The 26,066-nt window shown below is 48.8% G+C and overlaps 1 protein-coding gene across 1 annotated transcript in view; it reads right to left on the reverse strand.

The window, feature by feature from the left end:
* Positions 1–23,177, reverse strand: part of LOC133356779 (WASH complex subunit 1-like) — a 111,340-nt gene extending 88,163 nt beyond the window's left edge. Inside the window, exons 1-2 of the mRNA XM_061574447.1 lie at positions 22,993–23,177; positions 16,862–17,085 (exon numbers count right to left, since the gene is read on the reverse strand). Coding sequence (XP_061430431.1) covers positions 16,862–17,076 — 215 coding nt within the window. The 5' untranslated portion in view covers positions 17,077–17,085; positions 22,993–23,177. The remainder of the gene's footprint in view (positions 1–16,861; positions 17,086–22,992) is intronic.
* Between the last annotated feature and the right edge of the window lie 2,889 nt (positions 23,178–26,066).

Genomic DNA, 26,066 nt, shown 5'->3' on the forward strand with positions numbered 1-26,066 from the left:
CCGAAACATGAAAACAATTTTAGTTCGGCAAATCCGCTGCACGCTGTTGTCGAGAACGGCAAATTCGCCGTTAATGGAGGGCGCTCAATTCACTCGCAAACGCTGCAATGGCAGCACCAGTACAGCAGAGCGGTGGAGCAACGGTTTGCGTGCTACGCTCTTTTTAAAAATCCGAACTGGTCCTGAGCTCCCTCCCTCCTCCACCACACAACCTCCCCCCCCCACTCCCCCCCCACTCCCCCCCCCCCCCCGCCAGCCACTGCCAGCAAAATTGCATTGACGAGATGGGTCACAGAGTGGGGGGGAGGCCTTCATCCAGCAGTGGACTCAATAAGGGCCTTAATGAAAAATCGGAGCGTGGAACCGTTATGGAAAGAGGCTTCACGCCAGCATTTTCGATTTGGGCACCAAATTTCGTGCCGACAAAATAAATTTAGCAACGCAACACAATCAATATGCGTCGAGAGGGAAGAGTTAATAGACCAATTTCGTAATTACAAAAGGCACAGCCAGGAGTGCACTTCCCAGCGAGTAATTCATTCGGTTTTAATTTTGCGTACATATTTGATGCAATTCTATTTCCCGTTCATCTTTAAATTCCCCCCAATTTCCGACCTAAATGACCACTGAGAGTGGCTGGGAATTACCGAGCGCAGTTTGACTTCGCTCGCTCTTTGGCGGCGGGGGCATCGTCTTCAACTCTCGCCCACAGAGACAAAGATCCCCCCCCCCCCGTGTAGCCTTAACAGACTATTGGGGCAAGTGCTGTTAGCGAGCACCTATAAAGGCAAAGATCCCCCGTATAGCCTTAACAGACTGTAGGGGCAAGTGCTGTTAGCGAGCACCTATGAAGGCCGGAACGGTACACGAGGGGGTGGGTGGCCAGCACCACGCCCGACCGCCTTTGTCTCCCCAGTGGCTATGTTTACATACCGCACCAGGTACTCATTTGAGGCTGAGTCGACCTAGGGGAGGCCCAGGACCGGTTCAGATAATCGTCACTGGTGTTAGCCGTGAGCGGGAATGGAACCCGGGTCGCCAGGTTCATAGCGCAGCGCGCTAACCGCTACACTACCGCTCCCCACACCTAAAGGCACGCGCACGCACACACACACACACACGCACGGAGGGACGTCCCCCGCTGTAACCCGTTGGGGGTCGCCCTCACCCCCTTCACCCCCTACAGTCCCTCCACCCCCCCTCACCACCTCACACCACCCACCCCCCCCCCTTATCCTCTGCGCTGTCGGGCAACGGGACTCTCAGCTACGACCCCTCGATGTGAAGAGAGGTGATGGGGGGGTGGGGTGTTGCACTACAAAAAAAAAAATAATGTCAACGCCACCACGGGTGGAGCAGGGGAAGGAGAGCAGGGGGGGGGTGGGTGGGCGGGGAGGGGGGGCATCGAGATTGAGCGGACGACACGCGGCGAACACAAGTCACCCACGCGCGGCGGAGCCGACGTTCGAAAAAAAAAAAGAGAAAATTAACGACGACGACGCCTACCTTCTTCTTCTTCTTCTAATTGGCTTCCCCTTTGCGGTTAACGGACAGCCTAATAGCAGCGCTGGGCTTTGGAGCGGAGCGTGCGTCTCACACGGAATGTTACGGGCTGTCCACAAAGGGGGGGACGGGGGGCGGGGGTGTGGTGAGGAGGGGGGAGTTCCACGTTGGAGGGCCGCGTATCCCGAAGCTCTCGGCGCAATTAGAAAACCCGCAGGCCCGGCACGTTGGGCGGCCGCCGAACCGCCGCGGGGAAAAGGAGCGATCCGCGTCAAAATTACAGGTGAGGCTGCCGGAGAGAGGAGGAGAGGATACGGGAGCCCACGGGAGCCCACGGGAGCCCGCGCGAGCGCCTCACTCCGAGACGCTCACTCCAATACGCGGGTCTCGCGAGCCCATACTGTGCAAGCGATCGTTTTTTTTCCCACCCCCCCTCCCGAAAATGTTTTCCCGAGCCGTCGGCGTCACGTCACGGCGAGATGAAGGCACCACGCGGAGGCCTCGCAGAAAAGCGGGAGCCTTCGCAAAGGGAGGGCCGGCCCGTGGAAGCGGATCTCACAGAGCTACCGCCGAGATCGCTTTGAAGTGGCAATCGCCGTCCCGGCACAGTAGGGGGCAGCACTTTCACCAGCCACACCGCCGCTGACTAGACGAGCAGTCGTCCGCACTGCAGCAAACCGGTCATTTTCATTCTCAGAGCTGGAATGTCGCAAAAGCAAGCGCAGAACGCGATGTAACACGATGGCGCAGTCATCGGTGACTGGGTTCAGACCATCAACTGACTATGGTTGAGAACTCAGCTTAATAACAACCTATTGATTTCTGCACGAGTCTGTGTCACTCGTGACCATAAACTCACGACGTTTGAGAATCATATTCAATCACAGGAAACAAACCTGGGTTCGAACCATGATTCTCAGCAATGCCAGCTAGCCACTCTGACCTGTGATCTACGCAGCCAATCTCTTGAAGAGGTGATTTTTGCATTTCTCAAACACAGATTACACTGGTCAACACACTTTTTCTGGTATAAGGTATTCCAAAGGCAATTTTGGGGTACTGATTCCAAATCTGGAATCAGTTTTTGTCTATCACATCAGGTTTTTGAGATCAAATATTGCATTTTCAATAAAAACTGCAGAAGAAAAATATTAAACTAATGTGGATATCTACATAAAATGATATTATAAACACACTATCCTAAAAATACAGCACCATATTTTAACACTAAAGCAGTCACTGACTCGCAACAACTTGCAATCATAAGTGACAGAGTTAATTTTGGATAAAATCAATGAAAATGGGGTATGCCGATAGCATAATAAGTATAACCCATAAAAAGAAAGTTTTTCACTCTAAATCCTTTATATGCGTGGCGGCTAGAGTCCTCTCGTCCTCTGGCTTGAGATGGCTGCCACCTATGGGTCAGATGATTGTCTGCCAGTATTAAACAGTTGGTAATTAAATATTAAATTTGTTTTCCCTAAACAGTGTAAAATTTTTGAAAAAAATTTTCACGAACATTAATTGTCTCGCACAACGAGTCTGTGTGCAAAATGTCAGCTCGATTGGATCACGGGAAGTGGGTTAAAAAACGACTGAAAGGTTTGCACGGTCGTAAGCAAGCAAGCAAGCGAGCACGCAAGCAAGCAAGCAAGCGAACTTAATATAAATGATTTAAAAATGGGATGTGATAGAGCAAATCTGAGATAAAATTTGGAATCAGCACCGTGAAATTAGTCTAAAACAGATGCAAAAGACCAGGCCAGAATTATTTTTTTTTGTTGACCAGTGTTATTTTATTGGGCGACGCATCCAGGGCAATCTTCAGTTTTTGAGCAGTCACACGGCAGCATCCAATCTGCGCGTGAATACACGTGGAATTAGATTGTAAACTAAGCAAAAAAATAAACGATTACACCAGGTAAGGCCCCACTGAGCTACATAGCTTTTGTTCAGAAGGGACCTGGTCACAAACGATAGCTCAACGAAGTGGCTCATCAAGTGGAAAAATGTATAGCGGACAAATACTCTAAACACGTGTCAATTCTAAATGTCAAGGGAAAAACCGGAGGGCCGGGAGAAAAATCCACGTGACAACGGGGAGAACACGCAAACTCCCAATATCCCGGCGTCAGGGTTGGGATCGAGCCCACGACTTACTGGAGAGACTTCAGCTATCATCTGTGGCCAGCTCGCTTCTGATAAAAACCTTTACAGCTCAGTGGGCCTTCACCTGGTAAAATAGAAAAGTTTATAGTTTAATAGTTTTTAAACAAACCTTTAATCACGCTCAAAGGTCCGCTAAAGGTAGGTTTCGCAAGTCCCCTTTGCTCTACTGGCATTTGCTGGTCTCCCTGTAGTCGACAAAGTTTTGGGGGAGTTTGACAAATGATGCACGTGGTCCAGCAACCCTTGCCTGCAAAGCACCAGAGGGCAAAGGTCGCAAACGGGTTTTGATTCCTTACCCGTACCCAGACCCGGCCGCACCAGGGTCGCAATCGGGTACCCGTACCCGTACCCTACCCGATACCCGGCCGTACCCGTACCCGGCCGGGTATCGTGTAGGGTACGGGTACCCGATTGCGACCTCTGGGATGAAGCCGTGTTGCAGGCGCGGGTGGGTTGATTCTAGGATCTTGAATTGTGAGAAGAGACAAGACGTTGGGAAATGAGTGACAAACGGTTACTCACCAGTGACTCACGGCCTACCCGTATCCTTACCCGGCCGGGTACGGGTAGCCAGGTATCGGGTAGGGTACGCGTATTGGGTACCCGGTTGCGACCTCTGCCGGAGGGCAGGCGTGCTCCACCTCGCCCGGATAAACATAAAGAGGGCGGCGGCATCAGCTGCATCAGCGGCATCAGCTGCATCGGCTGCATCGGCTGCATCGGCTGCATCGGCGGCATCGGCTGCATCGGCGGCATCGGCTGCATCAGCGGCATCAGCTGCATCGGCTGCATCAGCGGCATCAGCGGCATCAGCTGCATCAGCGGCATCAGCTGCATCAGCTGCATCAGCTGCATCAGCGGCATCAGCGGCATCAGCTGCATCAGCGGCATCAGCTGCATCAGCTGCATCAGCTGCATCAGCGGCATCAGCGGCATCAGCGGCATCAGCTGCATCAGCTGCATCAGCTGCATCAGCGGCATCAGCTGCATCAGCTGCATCAGCTGCATCAGCGGCATCAGCGGCATCAGCTGCATCGCCTGTTTTTTATCAGTTTTTTGTCAACGCTGTCAATTTGGCGGCGTGAGCGAGAGGGGTCATTCAGTTCGATGCTTCAATGACCTTCCCTAAACGCCAACGGGGGGGGGTCACAGACGCTCGCCTTCACTTCCCTGAAGGGGCCATGAATTATTTCGCACCTTGGGGGGGTTCGTTAGGGATTGCAACCGCGGGATCGCGGAGTGGGTCTGGAGCTTGGGGACTCGTTTTGTTTTTGATACCCGTGGTCTCTTGCTCCCCCCTCTCCTGCCCTCCCGCTCGGCAAAACCCGTGCCAACGCAATCGGGGGAAAAAAAAAAAAACATGATTGGCGGCTACATTCTTTGTCATTATTATTTTCTCCACAATTTCGTTCCGTTTGTGGTGTTGGCCGTCACGTCCTGAAACGTCCATTCAAATCACTCGCAGGGTGGTACAACCACCAGGAAACGGGCATCACACAGAGCTACCCCCCAACCCTCCCCCCCGAGATCCCATCGAACGACCTCTGTTCCCGCACAGCAGAGGGCGGCATTTCTCACCCTTCCCGCCACCGGCTGTAATGTCAGCCGCGTGACAAATCAAACCGACGTTTCATTTCTCACCGCGACAATTCAGGCCAATGACGCTCGGAAACAGATTCCACGCGACGGCTTATTGCACCCGGACGGAGGCCGCCAACTCGCGACACGCGACAACGCGGACTCTCATTGCGAGGGCGGCTGCCGGAATTAAAACCCAAGGATTGTGAGAGCAGTGCCGGCTGAGTGCTCTGACCTCCGAGTCGACCAGGGGGCCCTGCCCAGAGGTCACAAACGGGTTTTGATTCCTTACCCCGTACCCGTACCCGTACCCGGCCGCACCAGGGTCGCAAATGGGTACCCGTACGGGTAGCCGGGTATCGGGTAGGGTACGGGTATCGGGTACCCGGTTGCGACCTCTGCCCAAGATCTTTTATCCCCCCCTATCACGTGCCCTGCTGGCAGACCGGTCTACTACACCCACAATCCCTCTCTCTGTCAGTAACCAGCGCTAAGCGCCCCAGTGACCCATTATATGTCACAAGACATAGGTAGCTTTAAGGACACAAACAACAGCACAAATCTGAAAATCCAAATTTTTTTGTTTTAAGGCCCCCAAATATCAAATTTTAGTGCCCCATAACGGGTACCCGTTCCCTACCCGTACCCTACCCGAAATGAGTGACAAACGGTTACTCACCAGTGACTCACGACCTACCCGTACCCCGTACCCGGCCGCACCAGGGTCGCAAACGGGTACCCGTACCCGTACCCGGCCGGGTACGGGTAGCCGGGTATCGGGTAGGGTACGGGTATCGGGTACCCGGTTACGACCTCTGGCCTTGCCTCACCAGCGGCGCGCTTTCAATCTCGAGACGTCTCCGATCGAGCCCGGTGTTGCCAACGACGGCAAAGTGAGCGAGAACGAAACCGCGTCCGCTCCGCTCGAGACGAATATGCGGAGAAGCCGCCAGTTCCGCCTCCCCCCCCCCACCAAATCATGAAGCGAACGACGCATATCGCAAATGGAGTTAGTGCCTCGGCGCATTTCGTACGGTCTCACTCGTGAACAAGTGACGCGCGACCCCAGGGCGATTCACGCGGTCCCCCCTCTCTCTCTTCTCCACGCGCCAAAGTGGATTACGTTCATTTGCCGTGGCGATATTCTTTTTTTTGGGCGGAGGGGGGGTCGAGGGGGAGGTAGAAAATTTGAGGCTGCGAGGGTGGGGGCACGAACGCCCGTTACTAGCAGCTTCGTCCAGGTCGCGGCCGGTTTCAACTAAACGAGGAGGCACGCCGACTCGCGGATTCTGCAACGCTTTCCAGACGTGCGGAGGCGTTTCCGTTCGCAACGGCAGCCGTGAGAACAAGACGACGTCACGCGACGACGCATTTACGTCACAGAGGCTCATGCATCTCGCACTCGTTGCTGTGCAACCCGTCTCGTTAACTTTGGCAGATATTTTGCGCGCGTGCGCGTGTTCAACTTCTTCCGCACCATGCGTAACCAACCGTGCTAATCGTTGGTGCGGGGGCGGGCGGGAGAACCGTGAAGAGAAACGCTAAAACAGCAGCCGTGGAGGCAAAGGCGTGCACGGCCGCACGGCGCGCAAATTAAATCCATCGGACGGAAACAAATGCCGCAGGCTCGCCGTATTTGCTGGGCCAGGAAACAAACAAATCGTTAGTTTGCCGCTCGGTTCAACGAGGGACGACAAGAGAGCCCTTGGACGAGCACCGGGGGGCAGGGGGGGAATGGGGTTGCAACCGGCGCCTGCCCCCCCAGAAGCGCAGCCAGAGCTGGCCTGCAGCCTTATAAACTGGGTGCAACCCTTCGCTGACCTCTGAACCTTTGTTTTAAGAAGCATCAATACCTCATTTTGGAGTTGTCAATTCTATTTTTTTTTTCCCGCGATTGGCTCGGGCATTGCTAGAGCCGAGCAGTTTTGTGTGTGTGCGTGCGCATGTGTTTTGGAGCGGTGGCGCAGTGCTTAGCGCGCACTGCGCTACGAACACGGGGACGAGAGTTCGATTCCCGTATCACGGCCAACATCGGTGACAAATATCTGAACCGGTTCTGGACCTCCCCTAAGTCGACTCGGCCTTAAATTAGCATCAAGACTGGGAAGACAAAGGCGGCCAGGTGTAGTCCTGGCCACCCACCCCCTCTCGTGCCGCACCGGCCTTCATAGATGCTCACAAACAGCATTTTCCCCAACAGCCTGTTATAGGATAATTGGTTTTTTACCCTTTCATCTGGCAACAAAACCGACACCTTTTTTGCAAGGAGTCATGTTTGCATAGACCACAATACCTACAGTCATAATGCAAACAAAAAACATAACTCTGATGGTGTTGGACCAGGTCCAACACCATGTGAGACTAGGCTCTAAGGAAAGCTGTCTCGGGTGTGGACCAATCAACTTCAAGGAGAGTGCATACATTATCAGAGTTATGTTTTTTGTTTGCATTATGACTGCAGGTATTGTGGTCTATGCAAACATGGCTCCTTGTAAAAAAAGGAGTCAGTTTTGTTGCCAGATAAAAGGGTAAAAAAACAATGATCATATTTTTTCTTCTGGCAAATGAGGTTCCAATGGTGTAACAGCCTGTTATAGGCCATACGGAGAGAATCTTTAACTTTGTATACGAGTGTTTCACATGCAGTGGGGATCGGCGGTGTAGCGTTTCAGCACAACGCGCTGCGGCCACGGAGACCCGAGTTCGATTCCGGCTCGTGGCCAAAATCAGCGGCAAATAATCTGAACTGGTCCTGGGCCTCCCCTAGGTCGACTCGGCCTTCAATGAGTACCTGGTACTGTGCGTAACCTTCACATTGGCAAGACAAAGGCGCTAACAGCTGCTGCCCAAAACAGTCCGTCAAGGACTATATGGGAGTAATCTGTCTTTGTTTACATGCAATTCAAAAATATATACACAGCAGATCATCGATTATCCAGAGGCTTCGGAGGGGAAAGGGGGCACTGGATTTTCAAAAACGCCGGAAATCACTAAATCGTTATTTAAAATTAAAACTAGTTCATGAAGCCTGTCTTCGTCAGGCAAAAGTTGTCAATAGATATAATAATGAACCCGATATGATTTTATTTTGTTCAATTCATATCTACACTCAAACACTAACTACTACTCAAAAATGTTGACGACTTCATTAAACTTGTTATATTTAAAGATATACCCATCAGAAACCGCTCAATTTAAATATTCCGTTGTTTTTTTTATAACAAAGAACAAAAAAGTATCAACTCAATAGTCTATGAGGGAAAGCTCTTATCTTTTGCTGTTTTCGAATTATTGCGATTTCAACATTATAAAATGCTTATTTTTTTTATTCACAACTAAAAAAACAATAAAAGATAGAACAATGGTTCTAGCTTTAATTGTATTTGCCGTTCAACACTCTATTAAACGAAGAAAAAAAACCCCAATGTTATAATTTGAACGGTTTCTGAATAACACCAGGCACACACATGTTCATGGGGCACTTAAATTCGATATTTGGGGGCCTTAAAACTAAAAAAATGTGGATTTTCAGATTTGTGCTGTTGTTTGTGTCCTAAAAGCTACCTATGTCTAGTGACATATAATGGGTCACTGGGGCGCTTAGCGCTGGTTACTGGCAGAGAGCGGGATTGTGGGTGTAGTAGCCCAGTCTGCCAGCAGGGCACGTGATAGGTGGGGGTAAGAGATGTAGGGCAGAAGTCGCAACCGGGTACCCGATACCCGTACCCTACCCGATATCCAGCTACCCATACGAGTACCCGTTTGCGACCCTGGTGCGGCCGGGTACGGGTACGGGTAGACCGTGAGTCACTGGTGAGTAACTGTTTGTCACTCACTTCCCAACGTCTTGTCTCTTCTCACAATTCAAGTTCCTAGAATCAACCCACCCGCGCCTGCAACGTGGCTTCATCCCAGAGGTCGCAATCAGGTACCCGATACCCGTACCCTACCCGTACCCGGCCGGGTATGGTACGGGTACGGCCGGGTACGGGTACCCGTTTGCGACCCTGGTGCGGCCAGGTACGGGTACGGGTAAGGAATCAAAACCCGTTTGCGACCTCTGATGTAGGGTAAAGGTGACAGAGGGGACACGTGGGGTTCCAGAAGGGGGCACGGCCGAGGGCGGAGCCAGGCCACCCTGGGGAGGATAAAAGGGAGGCCCCGACGCTGGGTCGGGGCTGTCGTTTGGAATGGAACCTGTCATCTGCGCAAGTCGTCACGTCCTCGGCATTGTGGGTCAGGCAGTGTGCCGGCTGTCCGGACCCGTGTGTAGTTGTCCCCTGTACTGTGGACGTGGAGAATAAACGTATGTGCCTCCTACTATTAGTGCCTCTGAAGTTACTAGTACATATGTACCAAATTACAGCTTTCTACCTTGTCGGGAAGTACCCTGGAGGTTTCTGAGACGTACAGATTAAGGTCTTTGTTTATGTACACAGCTTACTCTTGCGCATTCTTGCAAAACATTACCTTTTAGGGTTTTTTTGGGAAATTTTTTCGTGTGTTTTTAATGTTTAGCATATGAAATTGGCATCAATAAACACACAAAGACAAAAAAAATACCCTATTGCCCCGTAAATGCGGTGCATGGGTGACGTATACACGTGCAGTATTTTCATTGTTTCAGTTGAATGTAGTGTATAATGTACTGTATGTAATATTTGACACTAAAATCAAGCATAGCTACATTTTTTGTCACGCACATGGTACCGATCGCCGGACCGCAGCGGATTTGCCCTAGGGGAGTCCCAGGACCAGTTCATATTATTTGCCGCTGATTTTGGCCACGAGTCAGAATCGAACTCGGATCTCCGGGTCCTCAGCGCGTTGTGCTGAAACGCTACACCTCCGATCCCCACTGCATGTGAAACACTCATATACAAACTCCCAGGACCAGTTCATATTATTTGCCGCTGATTTTGGTCTCGAGTCGGAATCGAACTCGGGTCTCAGGGTCCTCAGCACGTTGTGCTGAAACGCTACACATCCGATCCCCACTGCATGTGAAACACTCATATACAAATTCTCTCCGTATAGCCTATAACAGGCTTTTACACCATTGGAACCTCATTTGCCAGAAGAACCGGGACCGCCGGATAATGTTGGCAGCCTTATTAATCGCGAGGTGCCGGATAGCCGATGATCGACTGAACACACTTTACAAACACGTTCGGGAAGAAGACGTACGCTTTCTATCTCTCGTTTTGCGTGAAAATAACTTGCTCGCAATTCTAGTTGCCTATGAATTATTCCGCGAAAGGTAATGATCGTACATTTGTGAACTGCATGCACGATGTACGTCAGGGGGGGTGGGCGGTCGATATCGTTCGAATTACACTTTTTTTCCCTGCCGTGAAAAAACTCTTCGCGCCGGGGAGTCCATTAGGCACTAACGAACATCGCGGAAAGGCAAATGTCTTAAAACAAAAATTTGAAATAAACAAACCCAATCTATCAACAACGTCATTAAGGGGCGAGACATTAAATCTTAATCGGCCGCATTAATCACCGACGCATTTGCTCCTCGAGGTAACCATTACATAATTACCGTGATCAAAGCGGGGTTGGGTGTTTGGGAAATCTCACGAGGATTCCTGTCGCTGTTCGGTTGTTGTTGTTGGAAGCGGCGCGGCGGTCGACGCGATCAAGTCGTCGTCGTCGTCGTCATCATCGCAACTACCGACGACCATCACGGCGAGCTGCCACCTACGCTAGCCAATTTTTGACAGGCACGGGGCGCTCTCTCGCTCGTTGCACCAGACACTTGCCCGCCCGCTAAAGCCGCCGCGTGGGCTGTAATTGCGAGTAATTATACGGAAATGTGCAACCTAAGTGGTGGCTGACTGCTAAAGGGGAAAGAGGTGGTATATCGTTAATTGGTAACAGAGAGGCAAGATGATGACGGATCCTGTCCGACTGATGCGGCGGGCGGGGGGCACCGTTTATAAATCATCTCCGAAGCAGCCGTGGCGAGGTTCTGTACGGTTTGGCTTCGTGGCTTCGTTGACAGAGGCCGCAGCGTGGGAGGAAGATTGAATGCTGGCGGTGGAGTCGTGGCACGGCGGTTGGCGCGCTGCACCATGAGCCCGGAGACATAAATCTGATTCCCAATTGTGGCCAACATCAGTGGCAAGTGATATTGAAACTGGCCCTGGGCAACCGCTGTGGCAAGACGTTACGTTCATCGCCTGGTACGCAGGAGGTCGTGTGTTCGATCCCGACCCTGACGCCTGCTGCTGCTGTATATTTGGAGTTTGCATTTCTCTCTCCCCGTGGTCGCGTCGATTTTCCTCCGGGCCCGCCGTGTTTTCCATCCCACATTTGAGTAATGTGCGCTGAAGAGTAATTGGTTGGTATAAATGTCCACGTGACAAGCCACTTCGTTGAGCTATCATTTGTGGCCGGGTCGCATCTGAAACAAGTAAACCCGTAAAAACAAAGTTTTTCACTATAAATCCTTTATATGCGTGGCATCGGGGCGGCTAGAGTCCTCTCGTCCTCTGGCTTGAGATGGCTGCCACCTATGGGTCAGATGAATGTCTGGCAGCATTAAACAATTGGTAATTAAATATTTTTAAAAAAATTCCCTAAACAGTGTAAAATTTTGGAAAATATTTTTCACGAAAATGCATTGTCACGCACAACGAGTCTGTGTGCAAAATGTCAGCTCGATTGGATCACGGGAAGTGGGTTAAAAAACGACCAATAGATTTGCACGGTCCTAAGCAAGCAAGAGAACTTAATATAAAGGATTTAAATAAAATAGAGCTGTATAGCTCAGTGGAGCCTTACCTGGTGAAATAAAATATAGTAAAAAAATAGAAACCAACATTCTCCGACCCGAATAGACCACAGTGGTGAAGTATGGTCAAACAACTATAAAAACTGACATGGCGTGGGAAGGCCTTCATCTAGCAGTGGCTTGACAAAGGCACTGTAAATAAGTATAACCCGTAAAAACAAAGTTTTTCACTCTAAATCCTTTATATGCGTGGCGGCTAGAGTCCTCTCGTCCTCTGGCTTGAGATGGCTGCCACCTATGGGTCAGATGATTGTCTGCAGTATTAAACAATTGGTAATTAAATATTTAATTTGTTTTCCCTAAACAGTGTAAAAATTTTGAATTTTTTTTTCGCGAACATAAATTGTCTCGCACAACGAGTCTGTGTGCAAAATGTCAGCTCGATTGGATCACGGGAAGTGGGTTAAAAAACGACCGAAAGATTTGCACGGTCGTAAGCAAGCAAGCAAGCAAGCGAACTTAATATAAAGGATTTAAAAACTGTTGTCGTCATTCAACCGATGCAACACCATGGAGAAACAAACCACCCATACAGTAAAACCTTGGATTGCGAGCATAATTCGCTCCGTATTTATAATCCAAAGCACTCGTATATCAGTTGTGATCACGTGACGCTCGGCAGACAAAGCGTATACACGCACTACTCGTATTGCAAGACCTAGCTCGTTTATCAAATGAATATTTATTTAAAAATTTGCTCGTCTTGCAAAACACTCGCAGACCAACTTACTCGCAATCCAAGGTTTTACTGTATTTACCAATGAACCTCCTGATTGGAAAACACATTTGAAAGCGGCTTTGAGCGATTCCTTTAAAACATACGTACGTGCACGTATAAGAACCGATATTGACGAATACGATGAGACTTTCGACAACTCCAAAGAAAAGCTCAAACATCAAAACAATACTACCCCCCACCCCCTCACTAACAAGCGTAGAGATTCAATGAAACTGGTCATGGAAATGAGATCAGAGGAGAGAAAAAACGCTTCATGTATATCATTAACTGCAGTGGCTACACATAATCAAACAATACGAGGGATTACATCTCATGCCCGTGTTCAGGATGAAGCTTTAAACGTCTCCTGCTGTAATTGTCAATGCTTTTGTTCCTTCTCCAGCATTCAATGCATAAGTCTTAAAATTTTCCAGCACACGGTAGTTAACGTCTTGCCAAGGTTGCGAGGCATTAACTGCTGCCGTATATTCGGAGTTTGTGCGTGTCTCTCTCTCTCATCCTCATCATCATCACGGTGGCTAGGAGATGTCAACTACCTCGCCTGGTATACAGGAGGTCGCGGGTTCGATCCCAACCCTGACGCCTGCTGTTGTATATTCGGAGTTTGTGTGTCTCTCTCTCTCTCATCATCATCACGGTGGCTAGGAGATGTTAACTACCTCGCCTGGCATACAGGAGGTCGCAGGTTCGATCCCAACCCTGATGCCTGCTGTTAGATATTCGGAGTTTGTGTGTCTCTCTCTCTCATCATCATCACGGTGGCTAGGAGATGTTAACTACCTCGCCTGGTATACAGAAGGTCGCGGGTTCAATCCCAACCCTGACGCCTGCTGCTGTATATTCGGAGTTTGTGTGTCTCTCTCTCTCTCATCATCATCACGGTGGCTAGGAGATGTTAACTACCTCGCCTGGTATACAGGAGGTCGCGGGTTTGATCCCAACCCTGACGCCTGCTGTTAGATATTCGGAGTTTGTGTGTCTCTCTCTCTCTCTCATCATCATCACGGTGGCTAGATGTTAATTACCTCGCCTGGTATACAGAAGGTCGCGGGTTCGATCCCAACCCTGACGCCTGCCTTATATTAAGAGTTTGCGTGTCTCGCTCCCCATGCCAGCGTGGATTTTTCCCCGGGTCCTCTGGTTTTTCCCTGCACATTTAGAACAAACGTGCGTTTAGATTGTTTAGCTGCGAGACATTTCCACGTGATAAACCACTTGGACACGTTATCATTTGTGGCCGGGTGGTTTCTAAAAAAACAGCTATACAGATAGTCCCCGAGTTACGATGGTCCGACTTACGATATTTCGATCTTACGATGGCGATAGTGATACGAAAAAATTGTGAAATATTTTTAATTTCGCGCGGCAGGCAAACGCAGCAGTGTACGAGGTACGATACTGTACGTTGGGACGCTGCCGGGATGTACTCATCTCCCGCCTTGTGTGATGCAGATAGGATTGTTTCCCGAAAAAAACTTTCTATTAAATTGCAGTTCACATAGGTAGGCTAAGAATTTACCTCGTTTTTTTTACTTGACATTTTACTGTGCAATACAGTATTGTAATAAATAAATACATACGGTATATAGTTTACACAGTACGGTACTGTAAATTGCTCTGTTTTGATAAATTATCACAATTCTTTAAGACTCCTGGATAGGCTAGGCCATCTTCGACTTGCGATATTTTCGACTTACGATGGGGTCGTCGTAACGCATCTCCATCGTAAATAGAAGACTGCCTGTATAGCTTAGTGAACCTTATCTGGTAAAATAAAAATCGTAAAAAAAAATAGTTTAGTTTTAAACTTCAACATTGTTTTGATCTGTTCCACAACTCCATACAAACAAAGCAACTACCTTTCGTTAACCTTGGTTCTCAACCAGTATATCTACAAGGACTGTTTTCTTGGAATATCTCTTACTTGATACAGCTATCGTGCTGTGACGGTTCCACCTGAAGACGGAAGCTTGTGTTGCCTCCGAAACGTCGTGATTTTTATTATATTTTTATTTTACTTTTATTAATTTTAATTTTAATTTTTTACCTACGTGACTTTACCGAAAAAACCTAAGAATATGAATCCTTGCAGTCACGAAAGCTTCAAATCTAGAATTACTTGGTTATGACTTTTGTCCACATCCATTGCATTTAGAATCAAGCCATTCAAGCAATTTCACACGACTTCTCCCCATCCGCACACTCGGAAACATTCCCCGGATGCAGCATTTCACGTTTGTTTATGCTTTCGCTACATTTCTTGTTGATTTCAATTGCATCCTTACGAGATGTCTGTGGCGCTCTTAATAACGCGGACGGTGTCACGCTGTTCATGCCCACTGCCTGTCCTATTAGCGTCCATTGTTTTTATTACCTGCCAGCGTTGTTTTTTGTTGTTGTTTACACCCAAGTCCACTGTGCAAAATAAAACCCATTATCTCAACATGCTCCCCCACCCCCCATCCGATTCGAAGATAAAAAATTACAAATTGCCAAAATATTGGACAAATGGGATTCAAAGGATGGGTTTTTAGTAGAGACAGGCTGGCTGGGAGCAATTAACCGAATTTAAAGTTAACGAGCGGGCTGGGTGGATGGAAGGTGTTGAGTGGCTGCACCCAAAGATTTATTGAGAATAGATTGAATGGATAAATGGACTAGATGGATGGTCGAGAAGGATCGAATGTATATATTGATTGAATGATTGATGGCTGCCAAGATGGAAAACCTGAGCAATGAATCATTACATGCCAAGAGATGGATATGCAGATGGACATACACAAGGACAAAGACAAATAAACAGACAAACATGTTGATGGAAAGACAGATAAACATTGCAAAAAATGCACGCGCAGAAATTAACAGACATGCAGACGGCATCATTAGACCTCCTTTGCCAGTACCAAAATATAATAAGGGTTTTTTTTTTATAATAGGGAAAAACCCTATTATTATATTTTGGTACTGGCAAAGGAGGTCTAATGATGTAGATGCTCACCCCGAGCCCTCATTACTTTGATAGTGCAATGTCTTTGAGCTGTACGCCTTTTGGCGTCCTCTGGTCTAGCACCAATTGGATCGAGGCTCAAAAGAAAGCCGTCGCTTTGTGTGGACCAATCAGTTTCAAGGACAATGCATATATTATCATGGTGTGTTTTTTTTTGCATTTTGACTGCAAATATTGTGGTTAATGCAGACATGAATCCTTGTAAAAAGGTTTCACTTTTGTTGCCAGAAAAGAGGGGAAAAACCCTATTATTTTATTATGTAGACAGCACGTCGCATAGATAGCCGTACAAAGGAGGATGGACAGAGAAAGCGACAGACGAAATGTCAAATTGAAGGACAGAATGTCATACAGATGGACAGCTGATACAGTCAGTGGATAGACAGAGAAACGGACCACGAGTATGTCACAGGGATAGAAATAATGTGGGAGGGATGGACCACCGGGTGGATTGACAAACAAACAGAGAGATCGATGGACAGAATTCCCAAAGAATGGACGGAAGGACAGCCATGTGAATGGGCACGCAGACATCGATGGGTGTCGCATTCGCAGACAGAACGTCAGTTTGTACGTACGTACGTCAAACTTGTTTCGCAACGTGCGTAGCCAACTGTGATAAGTGGAGGTACGGGGAGGGGGGCACAAACTAAACACAAAAGAATCACGATTTAATTCTTTCGTGACTGCAGGGATTCATCATCTTCTTGGTTCTTTCGGTAAAGTCACGTAGAAGGGAAGTAATAAAATAATAAAAATAAAACATAATAAAATAATTCTCACGACGCTTCGGCCACAACGCAAGCAGCCGTCCCTCAGATGAAGAAACAAGTCACGTAGATAAAACTAAAACCATTTATTACAGTGATTTTGGCTGTAACGGTTCCACCTGAAGACGGAAGCTTGAGTTGCCTCCGAAACGTCGTGATTTAATTCAGTTGTTTTTCATAAATTTTTCACCTACGTGACTTTACCGAAAAAACCAAAGAGTACAACATTCCCCGGCGCCCGGGAATGCTGACGGAGATGGCAGGCGGACGGACGGACGGACGCGTCTCACCGTGAGAAGATGTCGATGGAGATGCGCGACAGGGCCTCGAGCGCATCGGCGATGTGCTGCACCGTCTCCTCCCGTCGCAGGTCGGGCTGCACGATCGGCACGCGGTAAACTTGCGCCTCGCCGCCACCGTCGCCGCCACCGCACCACTGGCGCGCCGCGGCCGGAGCCACGCGCGCCTCCCCGCTAGCACCGCCGCTCGCGCCGAGCTGCGCCATGGTGACCGCCTGGGAAGGGAAACACCGTCAAGGGGGCAGCCATTGGTGACACTACCCCCGCGCTTGTTTTTGTATGTTTCACTTTCCAACTAACGGTCGTTAGTTCTTTCTAGATTTGAAGCTTTCGTGACTGCAAAGATTCATACTCTTAAGTTTTTTCGGTAAAGTCACGTAGGTAAAAAATTGAATTAAAAGTTAATAAAAGTAATAATGGAAATAAAATAAAATAATAAATCACGACGTTTCGGAGGCAACACAAGTCTCCGTCATCAGGTGGGACCGTCACAGCTAAAATGACTGCAACATCTGCTTAGCTCTCTCCTCTAAGGCCTCACAAAATCTCTCATCTCCAACGTCGAAATGATCCAAAATGCCGTCAGATTCCTCACCCGCAGCCTAAATCTGTGACCACAATACCTCAATCCTCAACTGCCTCCCAATCAAATTCCACATCAATTTCAAGATCTCACTCGCCGTCTTTCAAGATCTTGCATGGACTCATCAACACCCAACTCCCTCCTCACATCTCTCCCTTACTCCCAGACAAATATGCTCCAGCAACCAAACAGCGGATAGATCTTGGCTCACGATGATTACGACGATGATTACATATTTAAAGTTAACTTGCGAATGTAAAACATACCAGTAACGCGTCACGATAAAATGTTACACGTTACATTTTACTTCCAGCAGAAACAACCCAATGACATAATACGTTCATGTTTGCCATGTACAAGTAGTACTAATCACATACCTGCATTTCCCATAAATATGCTAAATTCCTCTTGATATGCAAATTATTTTGTCAAGGCGCCCTTCCCCCCTTCTAACCCAGCTTAAATAGACGCTCCAAGCGTGGTGGTGTTTCATTCAGACGCTGTCTCCCCGACAGACCTGGTCTTTACCTGAGGACGGCTGCTTGCGTTGTGGCCGAAACGTCGTGAGAATTGTATTTCATAATGTTTTTTTATTATTTTATTATTTTCCTTCTATGTGACTTTACCGAAAGAACCAAGAAGGTGAATGAATGAATTATACACGAGATAATTCAGATGGTCACATGATCGGGCATGACTATTCAATGGCTCGGGCAAAAGGAAGGGCCTGAGACAATGAACACCTCGGATAGAATATGGCTGCCTGTACCCGTAACACTGCGTGCTGCAACCAATACACACGTTCTCCACCTTGGCGCGTTGTTATTAAACAGCCATGTTGGCCTCGCGAGCAGACTTCAGCGTCGCTCCACTAGGTGTAATAAAAAATTAACCCGTAAAAACAAAGTTTTTCACTATAAATCCTTTATATGCGTGGCGGCTAGAGTCCTCTCGTCCTCTGGCTTGAGATGGCTGCCACCTATGGGTCAGATGATTGCCTGCCACCATTAAGCAATTGGTAATTAAATATTATTTATTTTTTCCTAAAAAGTGTAACATTTTGGAAAAGAAATTGTCACGCACAACGAGTCTGTGTGCAAAATGTCAGCTCGATTGGATCACGGGAAGTGGGTTAAAAAACGACCGAAAGATTTGCACGGTCGTAAGCGCGCAAGCAAGCAAGCAAGCGAACGTAATATAAAGGATTTAAAAAGGGACACAACGCTGCAGCGTTTGCCGCAATCTGTCCGGCTCTCCCCGCTGCCCGACACGGTGGGCGCTTCAAGTGAAAATTAAACGGCAGCAGTCGGCATTGGAGAGGCAAGCTCGGCCGGGCAGAAAAAAGATCAGGGATTTGTTGTGCAGGCGAGGGCGGGGGAGAGCAAGGGGAAGGGAGGGCGGTCAAAGGAGATGCTGCATCACACACCCCTGGAAAAAAGAACCTTGTAACCCCCCCCCCACGCCACCTGCCCAGCTGTAGATTTAAGCTGTTGCTGTGTTTACCATCAGAGAGGGTTGTGGTGTCCCGTTGTAACCCAAACCCACTCATCCACATCACTGCACCCTTGGCTGCCTCAACCACTCGTGTGGAATTATTGTCCAGCCTTGATCCCACGAAACAACATTTGAAGTCTTTCGAACTCGAGCAGAGGTGGTGAATCTTTTGCACAGATTGGTAGGGAGGGGGGTGCTGAGAGAAACGTGAATTCAAGCAGGTGATGTATGGTGATAGTCAGGAAGAGCCAGACGAACGAGAATTAGTTTTCTTTAGGCGCATTGGTAGGATGAATTTCACTATTATAAATATAAAGCAGAAATTACATCAGTTTGTTTGTGTGAAGCAGCAAAAACTCTCCAACGCTGAGCTCTGGCGTCATGAAATTTTCACAGCTCATGCTGTCTGGAATTTCTAAGCGAACACGACTATTTTCAGCTTGCCGCGTCATTCCATTCCCGAGTTGCCAAAATCGACCTGACGTAGAAGTGGGTTAAGGTTGAATGTCCTCGAGTGAAAACATACGATTTAGGTAAATTGATGTGTTTCGGCTTTTATCTTTCTTGCAAACATACATTTTTTTCAGGGATTTTCAGTGAAAGATAAGTGAATATGAAATTTGAAATTTATCCAAGACAAGAATCCAAGTCCCGGGCGAAGCCGGGTAGTGAAGCTAGTTACTACTATAATAGCCCAGAAATGTGTGTAACGTGCGTTACACGTCACTCCACATGCCACCCCCCCCCCCTCATTAATAATAAAATAATCATGAGAGAGTGGATTTTTACACTCACGCGGAAGAAGTTTGAGCAGAAAGATATTTTTTTTCGCAAAGTCGCTTCGAATATGACGTTTCTTTATTTAAAGTTAATCAAATAAATAATTATACGCAGCAACAAAGTGTATTTGGTGTCTTCATTTATTTATTCAGCACTCGAGACAAAAGGTAAGTCAAATTTTTGCTTCTAAATTATGATAAAATATTTACATTTCTCTGTGATTCTCCAGACATTGTATCGAATTCAAATGGATGACAACCCCAGCAAGCGAAAGCAGAAGAAAATAAAGTATCAGAGCAGTGATTTTGAACTAAACGAAGGTGAGTTAAATACAGTTATACAGTGACATGAAGTTAGGTGTTTCATGACTTTCTTTTGTGCCAGATTCACTGCCATTAATACAGTGCTCCAGTGAAATGCAGTGAAGTGTTTGATGACTTCGTTTCGTGCCAGATTCACTGCCATTAATACAGTGCTCCAGTGAAATGTAGTGAAGTGTTTGATGACTTCGTTTTGTGCCAGATTCACTGCCATTAATACAGCGCTCCAGTGAAATGCAGTGAAGTGTTTGATGACATTCTTTCGTGCAAGATTCACTGCCATTGAATTTGCACAAGATACAATTATACTCTGCTCAATTTTTCGTAAATATTACAGCTTCCGTCCGAGGACGGGCAAAACGCCGGTTGAATATAATTTTACAAAAGGACTTCGACACCACCGTCACCAACCTCGATATTTCATCATTTTGATTCCGTTCCACCTTCAATAACTGCCCTCGCTATCACGTACGACAGTACTCCAATTTATGCAAAATTCCTCTTGATATGCAAATTCCTTTGTCAAGGCGCCCCTCACCCCTCCAACCCAGCTTAAATATACGCTGCCAAGCCTGGTGGTGCCCATTCAGACGCTGTTTTTCCGACAGACCTGTTCTTCACCTGAGGACGGCTGCTTGCGTTGTGGCCGAAACGTCGTGAGAATTATTTAATGTTTTATTTTTATTATTTTATTATTTCCCTTCTACGTGACTTTACCGAAAGAACCAAGAAGAATACTCCAATTTGTTCCGCCGGAAGATACCTCGACAGTTGTTATTGTCCGCGTGCATCGCCTGCTCTGTCGCATGGGTTCAGAAAGTTGGACGTGGACAAAGCGAATGGAACAAAGGCGCACGGAGAAAGATGGTGAAATGACACCGGGGGAGCAGATAGTATAGAGCGTGGACAAGAGGACACGTGCAAGTTTGAGACAGCCAAAGCCAAGAACGTCTCTGAGAATGCACACAAACCGCGGAGATGGGAGTGACGAAATCGGAGTATGTGCAGGTACTAATAGAATGTTACATCCGAGGACCGCGAAAAATGAGAACCAAGATCATTATTCACACCGGAGGAATCCGATGAGCTATGAAGTTCTTTTTCAACAGATGTTCAGTAGATGGCGGTGGCCTGGGAATGCCTTCATCCAGCAGTGCATAGACCATGGCCGATGATGATGATGATGATGATGCTAACAAAGACAGGGTGAATTGTAGTGTATTAATATTACCTAACAAAATTACCCACGGTCACTGGATTGGTTGACCCATGGAGGAAAAGAGATAACGAAAGTTCAGCCACGGTAATATAATAGCAGTGTACAGCATGGCCATACTCTTTTCATGATAACGGTAACGAAATGCTGTAAGAATGTTCCCATATTAGCGCAGCGGCAAGGTAAGAACAGCACCAGCGATCCATATTTGTATTTTAAGGTGGGGAATGTGCTAGTGTTACGGACAAATTCTTGTCATTGTGGACAATAACCGTGCCGTTAAACTACAAGCCACGTGACCTGATGGATCGCTGTCACGAGCTTTGAAAACCCACGGACTTCACATTGCTGCAGTGCTGGATAACCACGGTCACACAGAATCATGTTGTACCTTTGAGGCATAAGCAATTAGAAAATAACACTTACTACCCAGGAACATTGTTTTATATCACAGTGTAATGGGTTGGCAGGCAATGCAGTCGTACAGTCGCCATGGTAACGCAGCGGTGAGTGCAGGTTAACGCATTGGTGACCAGCAGGTAACCCGCGGCGACCCCGTGCTGACCCCGTGCTAAGGTCACCGTAATGACAACAGCGGTGAGTGCAGGTTAACGCATTGGTGACCCCGCGGTGACCCCGTGCTAAGGTCACCGTGATGACAGCAGCGGTGAGTGGAAGTTAACTCATTGGTGACCAGCAGGTGGTGACCCCGTGCTGACCCCGTGCTAAGGTCACCGTAATAACAGCGGTGAGTGCAGGTTAACGCATTGGTGACCAGGTGGTGACCCCGTGGTGACCCCGTGCTAAAGTCACCATGATGACGACAGCGGTGAGTGGAAGTTAACTCATTGGTGACCAGCAGGTGGTGACCCCGTGGTGACCCCGTGCTAAGGTCACCGTGATGACAGCAGCGGTGAGTGCAGGTTAACGCATTGATGACCCCATGGTGACCCCGCGCTGACCCCGTGCTAAGTTCACCGTGATGACGTCGGCGGTGAGTGGAGGTTAACGCATTGGAGACCCCGTGGTGACCTCGTGCTGACAACGTGCTAAAAGGTCACCGTGATGACGTCGGCGGTGAGTGCAGGTTAACGCATTGGTGACCCCGCGGTGACCCCGTGCTAAGTTCACGTGATGACGTCATCGGCGGTAGTCACGTGCCGATCAGCTGATTGGAACAACAGGCCGCGCGCACCCAGGATAGCCGAGAACCGGGTGGAGAGCGAGATTCTAGATTCTAGACTCGGGATTGCGTCGTGATTAACAACGAAGGCGAAAGTGACCGACGTTACAACGCAAGAGTGGATGTAACGCGTCGACGATTCGTAATTGAACTCAGCAATCAATTGGAATCGATCGACGAGGGCTCACACAAACTCCGAGACGACACGAGCAGCAAGCAGCAGCAGCAAGCAGCTAAAACATCACCCACCACCCCCGTATCGCGCAATCAGCTCATTGGCCTTTAGCTTGTACGAATATTTAAACACAGTTTGGTGTATTTCCACGTATTTTAATCGATTTGGTTACTTTTGTAGGCCCCTATCGCGCTTGTGGCCCGTGGCGTACCGGCCCCGGTTTCGCCACCTTCCCACCCCGCTGACAGACAAGAGCTTTACAGCACATCGGATTCCTCCTCCAGAACGCACGCTAGAATTGTCACCATCATCGCCTCTTGACCAACATTTGCCGAGAGCGGTTCGCGGATGGCGACGTCTGCGGGCCTCACCTCGAACGGAGTTGCGGGTGGCGAGAGACGAAATCGGCCGCTCGTTCGCCGCAGCTGCTCAAGCGGACAAACCCCTTGGGGCAGCCTCCACACGCGAGATAAGCACACGGGCCCAGGTTCACGCAGCGAGAGAGGAGGCGACGGGGTCCCCTCGCTTCCGCTATCGGCAGAGGTGGAGGGAGAAACGCACGCGAAACCTCGCGATGACGTCAAAATGTCGTAACTTGTTGGCGGTGACGTGACGTCATTAGGGAGCATTGCTGTGCTGTTACGTCACCGCGCGCCGGATTGCGCGGTGACGTCATTGAACTGGCGGTTTATTTGGTGACGTTATTACGTCATCGCTCACTTCCCCCCTCCCCTCTCGCCTCCTCCACCCCCCCCTCCAGCTCCTCCTCCACAACCCCCTCTACCCCCCCTCCACCACCCCTCCACTCCACCCCCTCCTCTACCACCCATCCACCCCCCCTCCACCCCCTCCTCCACCCCCTCCACCCCCCTCCATCCCCCTCCACTCCCCCTCCACCCCCTCCTCCACCACCCCCTCCTCCACCCCCTCCACTCACCCTCCACCCCCTCCTCCAACCCCCCTCCACCCCCCTCCACTCCTCCCCCTCCTCCACCACCCATCCACCCCCCCCCCCCTCCACCCCCTCCTCCACTCCCCCCTTCAGGAGGGTGCTACCACGGATTCACAGTTAGCGGCAGTGCCGCTGCTGTGTGCAATCTCAGTTGGGTAATTTACAGGTAATTTTTCAGCATCGGTATGTTTGACAACAATTTAATTACATTGCAAAAAAAAAATGTGTAGGTGTAATGACAGGGTGACACCTGCTGGCCTGGGAAGGGATTCACTGGTACAGCCACACAGGTAACAACCAATCAGAGAGTGAGGTGTTTCTGGGGCAAAGGTCACAGGTGGGGGCGAGCCGAGATTCTCCGGGAACCTGCTGGAAAGTTCCACGAGAGGGCGTGGCCAGAGGCGGGGCTTAGCCAAGCCTGGGGGTATATAAAGGGGAGCGGATCCGAGGCTGTGTGTGGGGTCTTGGGTCCTGGGTCGTCGCTGCTCACCAACAACTCTCTCTCATCCGGCCACGTGGAAGATCTCCTGCGTGGGTTCCATCGTCATCATTGTCATGCCGCCAGTCAGACGCATGGCCGAGTTTGGGCGATGGTACCACGCCGAGTGATCGGCTGTGCGTGTAGCCAGTAGAGACGTTAATACCTAGAGTTATACTAGTGTTGGCCTGTATTGTGCCCAGTGTAAGTAATAAAGAAGTACCCTCTATCGTATTGGTTCTTTAGGTAAAGTCACGTAGAAGGGAAGTAATAAAATAATAAAAATAAAACACAATAAAATAATTCTCACGACGTTTCGGCCACAACGCAAGCAGCCCGTCCTCAGGTGAAAACCAGGTCCGTCGAGGCGACAGAGTCTGAATGAAACAGCACACGAGCTTGGAGCTCGTGGCCGAAACGTCGTGAGAATTATTTTATTGTGTTTTATTTTTATTATTTTATTATTTCCCTTCTACGTGACTTTACCGAAAGAACCAAGAAGATGAATCCCTGCAGTCACGAAAGCTTTAAATCGAAAAGTACCCTCTACACGACATGTCGTGGAAGTCGCTTATTACATAGGTATTGGAATAAAGTGGGGAACCCAGCAAAGCGATTACAAATCAAGGGGAGAACATATAAACTCCACACACACACAGGCACCTTGAGTCCGGAATCTAATCAAGGATGTTCTTTCCGTGAGGCACAGGTGTTATCACTCCACCGCCGTGCCACCCATCAATTTGAACGTTCAGTATTCAAACCAACCCATCGTGTCATATAATTTCGAGTGAAAGAAAGGCACTTCCAGACCGTGGGTGCAGCAGAGGGGAAAGAGTGACTGACTACCTCTTCATGCATAAATTGAATTTGAGAGGGGAGGCATTTGAAAGCTCTGTTTATGATGATGATGATTCGATTATTTTCTGGAACTCTGTTAGGCTGGCTTGGAGTCGGGATTTTCAACATGTCGCACTCAAGACAGTACACGGCAGAGGTCACAACCGGGTACCCGATACCCGTACCCTACCCGATACCCGGCTACCCGTACCCGGCCGGGTACAGGTACGGGTACCAATTTGCGACCCTGGTGCGGCCGGGTACGGGTACGGGTAGGCCGTGAGTCACTGGTGAGTAGCCGTTTGTCACTCATTTCGGGCAGGGTACGGGTAGGGAACGGGTACCCGTACCCGGCCGGGTACGGGTACCCATTTGCGACCCTGGTGCGGCCGGGTACAGGTAAGGAATCAAAACCCGTTTGCGACCTCTGGTACACGGTACTTCTACCCCTAACGATCCTATATTATTGTGCCCAATATTCTGAAATCCTACATGAGAATATAATAAGAGGTTCCAGTTAAGTGAAATGGATGTGGCGCATCAATACTAATACCGGAACCGTCTTCTGGATTGCTCTGGTGTGAAGGGGAATCATTGGCAACGTCATAATCAGTCATAATCAATCTACTGCTGGATAAAGGCCGCCCCAGGCAGTGACCGCCTCTCACGGAGAGTACGTTGAGATGCAATGAAGGATTTCGTAATAACGTGGAACAGGCTTTCGTGAAAATTACACCGCTCCGAGGCTTTTAGACACGTGCATCAATTTTTTGGCGACATTGAAAAGAAAGGCTTTTTTTAAAAATATATATATTTAAAAAATATATTTTCCTTACCCCTCTGACACACGTCACCCACTCTGACACAATGAATCCGCGCAGACGCTTAGTTCAATGGCAGTACAGCGGCATAGAGAAGAGAGAGCGAGAGCGAGAGCTTGAACTGCCCTTAACATGCCTGCACGGTCACCATACGTATATAATCTTTATACATTCATGCTGTCAGCTATTCTCTGCGATTTTGTCGCGACAGCTATGAATTTCTACGTTTGCATCAGCCGCAGATACTTGTGTCATCTGTCAAATGCGATTATCGACCCAACGGTCATGAGCGCCCGCTCACTATGCAAGCTGACTCCCGTCACGTGTGGCCAGTACGAGGACGTGCTTAGGGAG

Source organism: Lethenteron reissneri, chromosome 55, assembly GCF_015708825.2.
Source record: "Lethenteron reissneri isolate LAM-NWPU_2019-01 chromosome 55, ASM1570882v1, whole genome shotgun sequence".
NCBI classification, from domain to species: Eukaryota; Metazoa; Chordata; class Hyperoartia; order Petromyzontiformes; family Petromyzontidae; genus Lethenteron; species Lethenteron reissneri.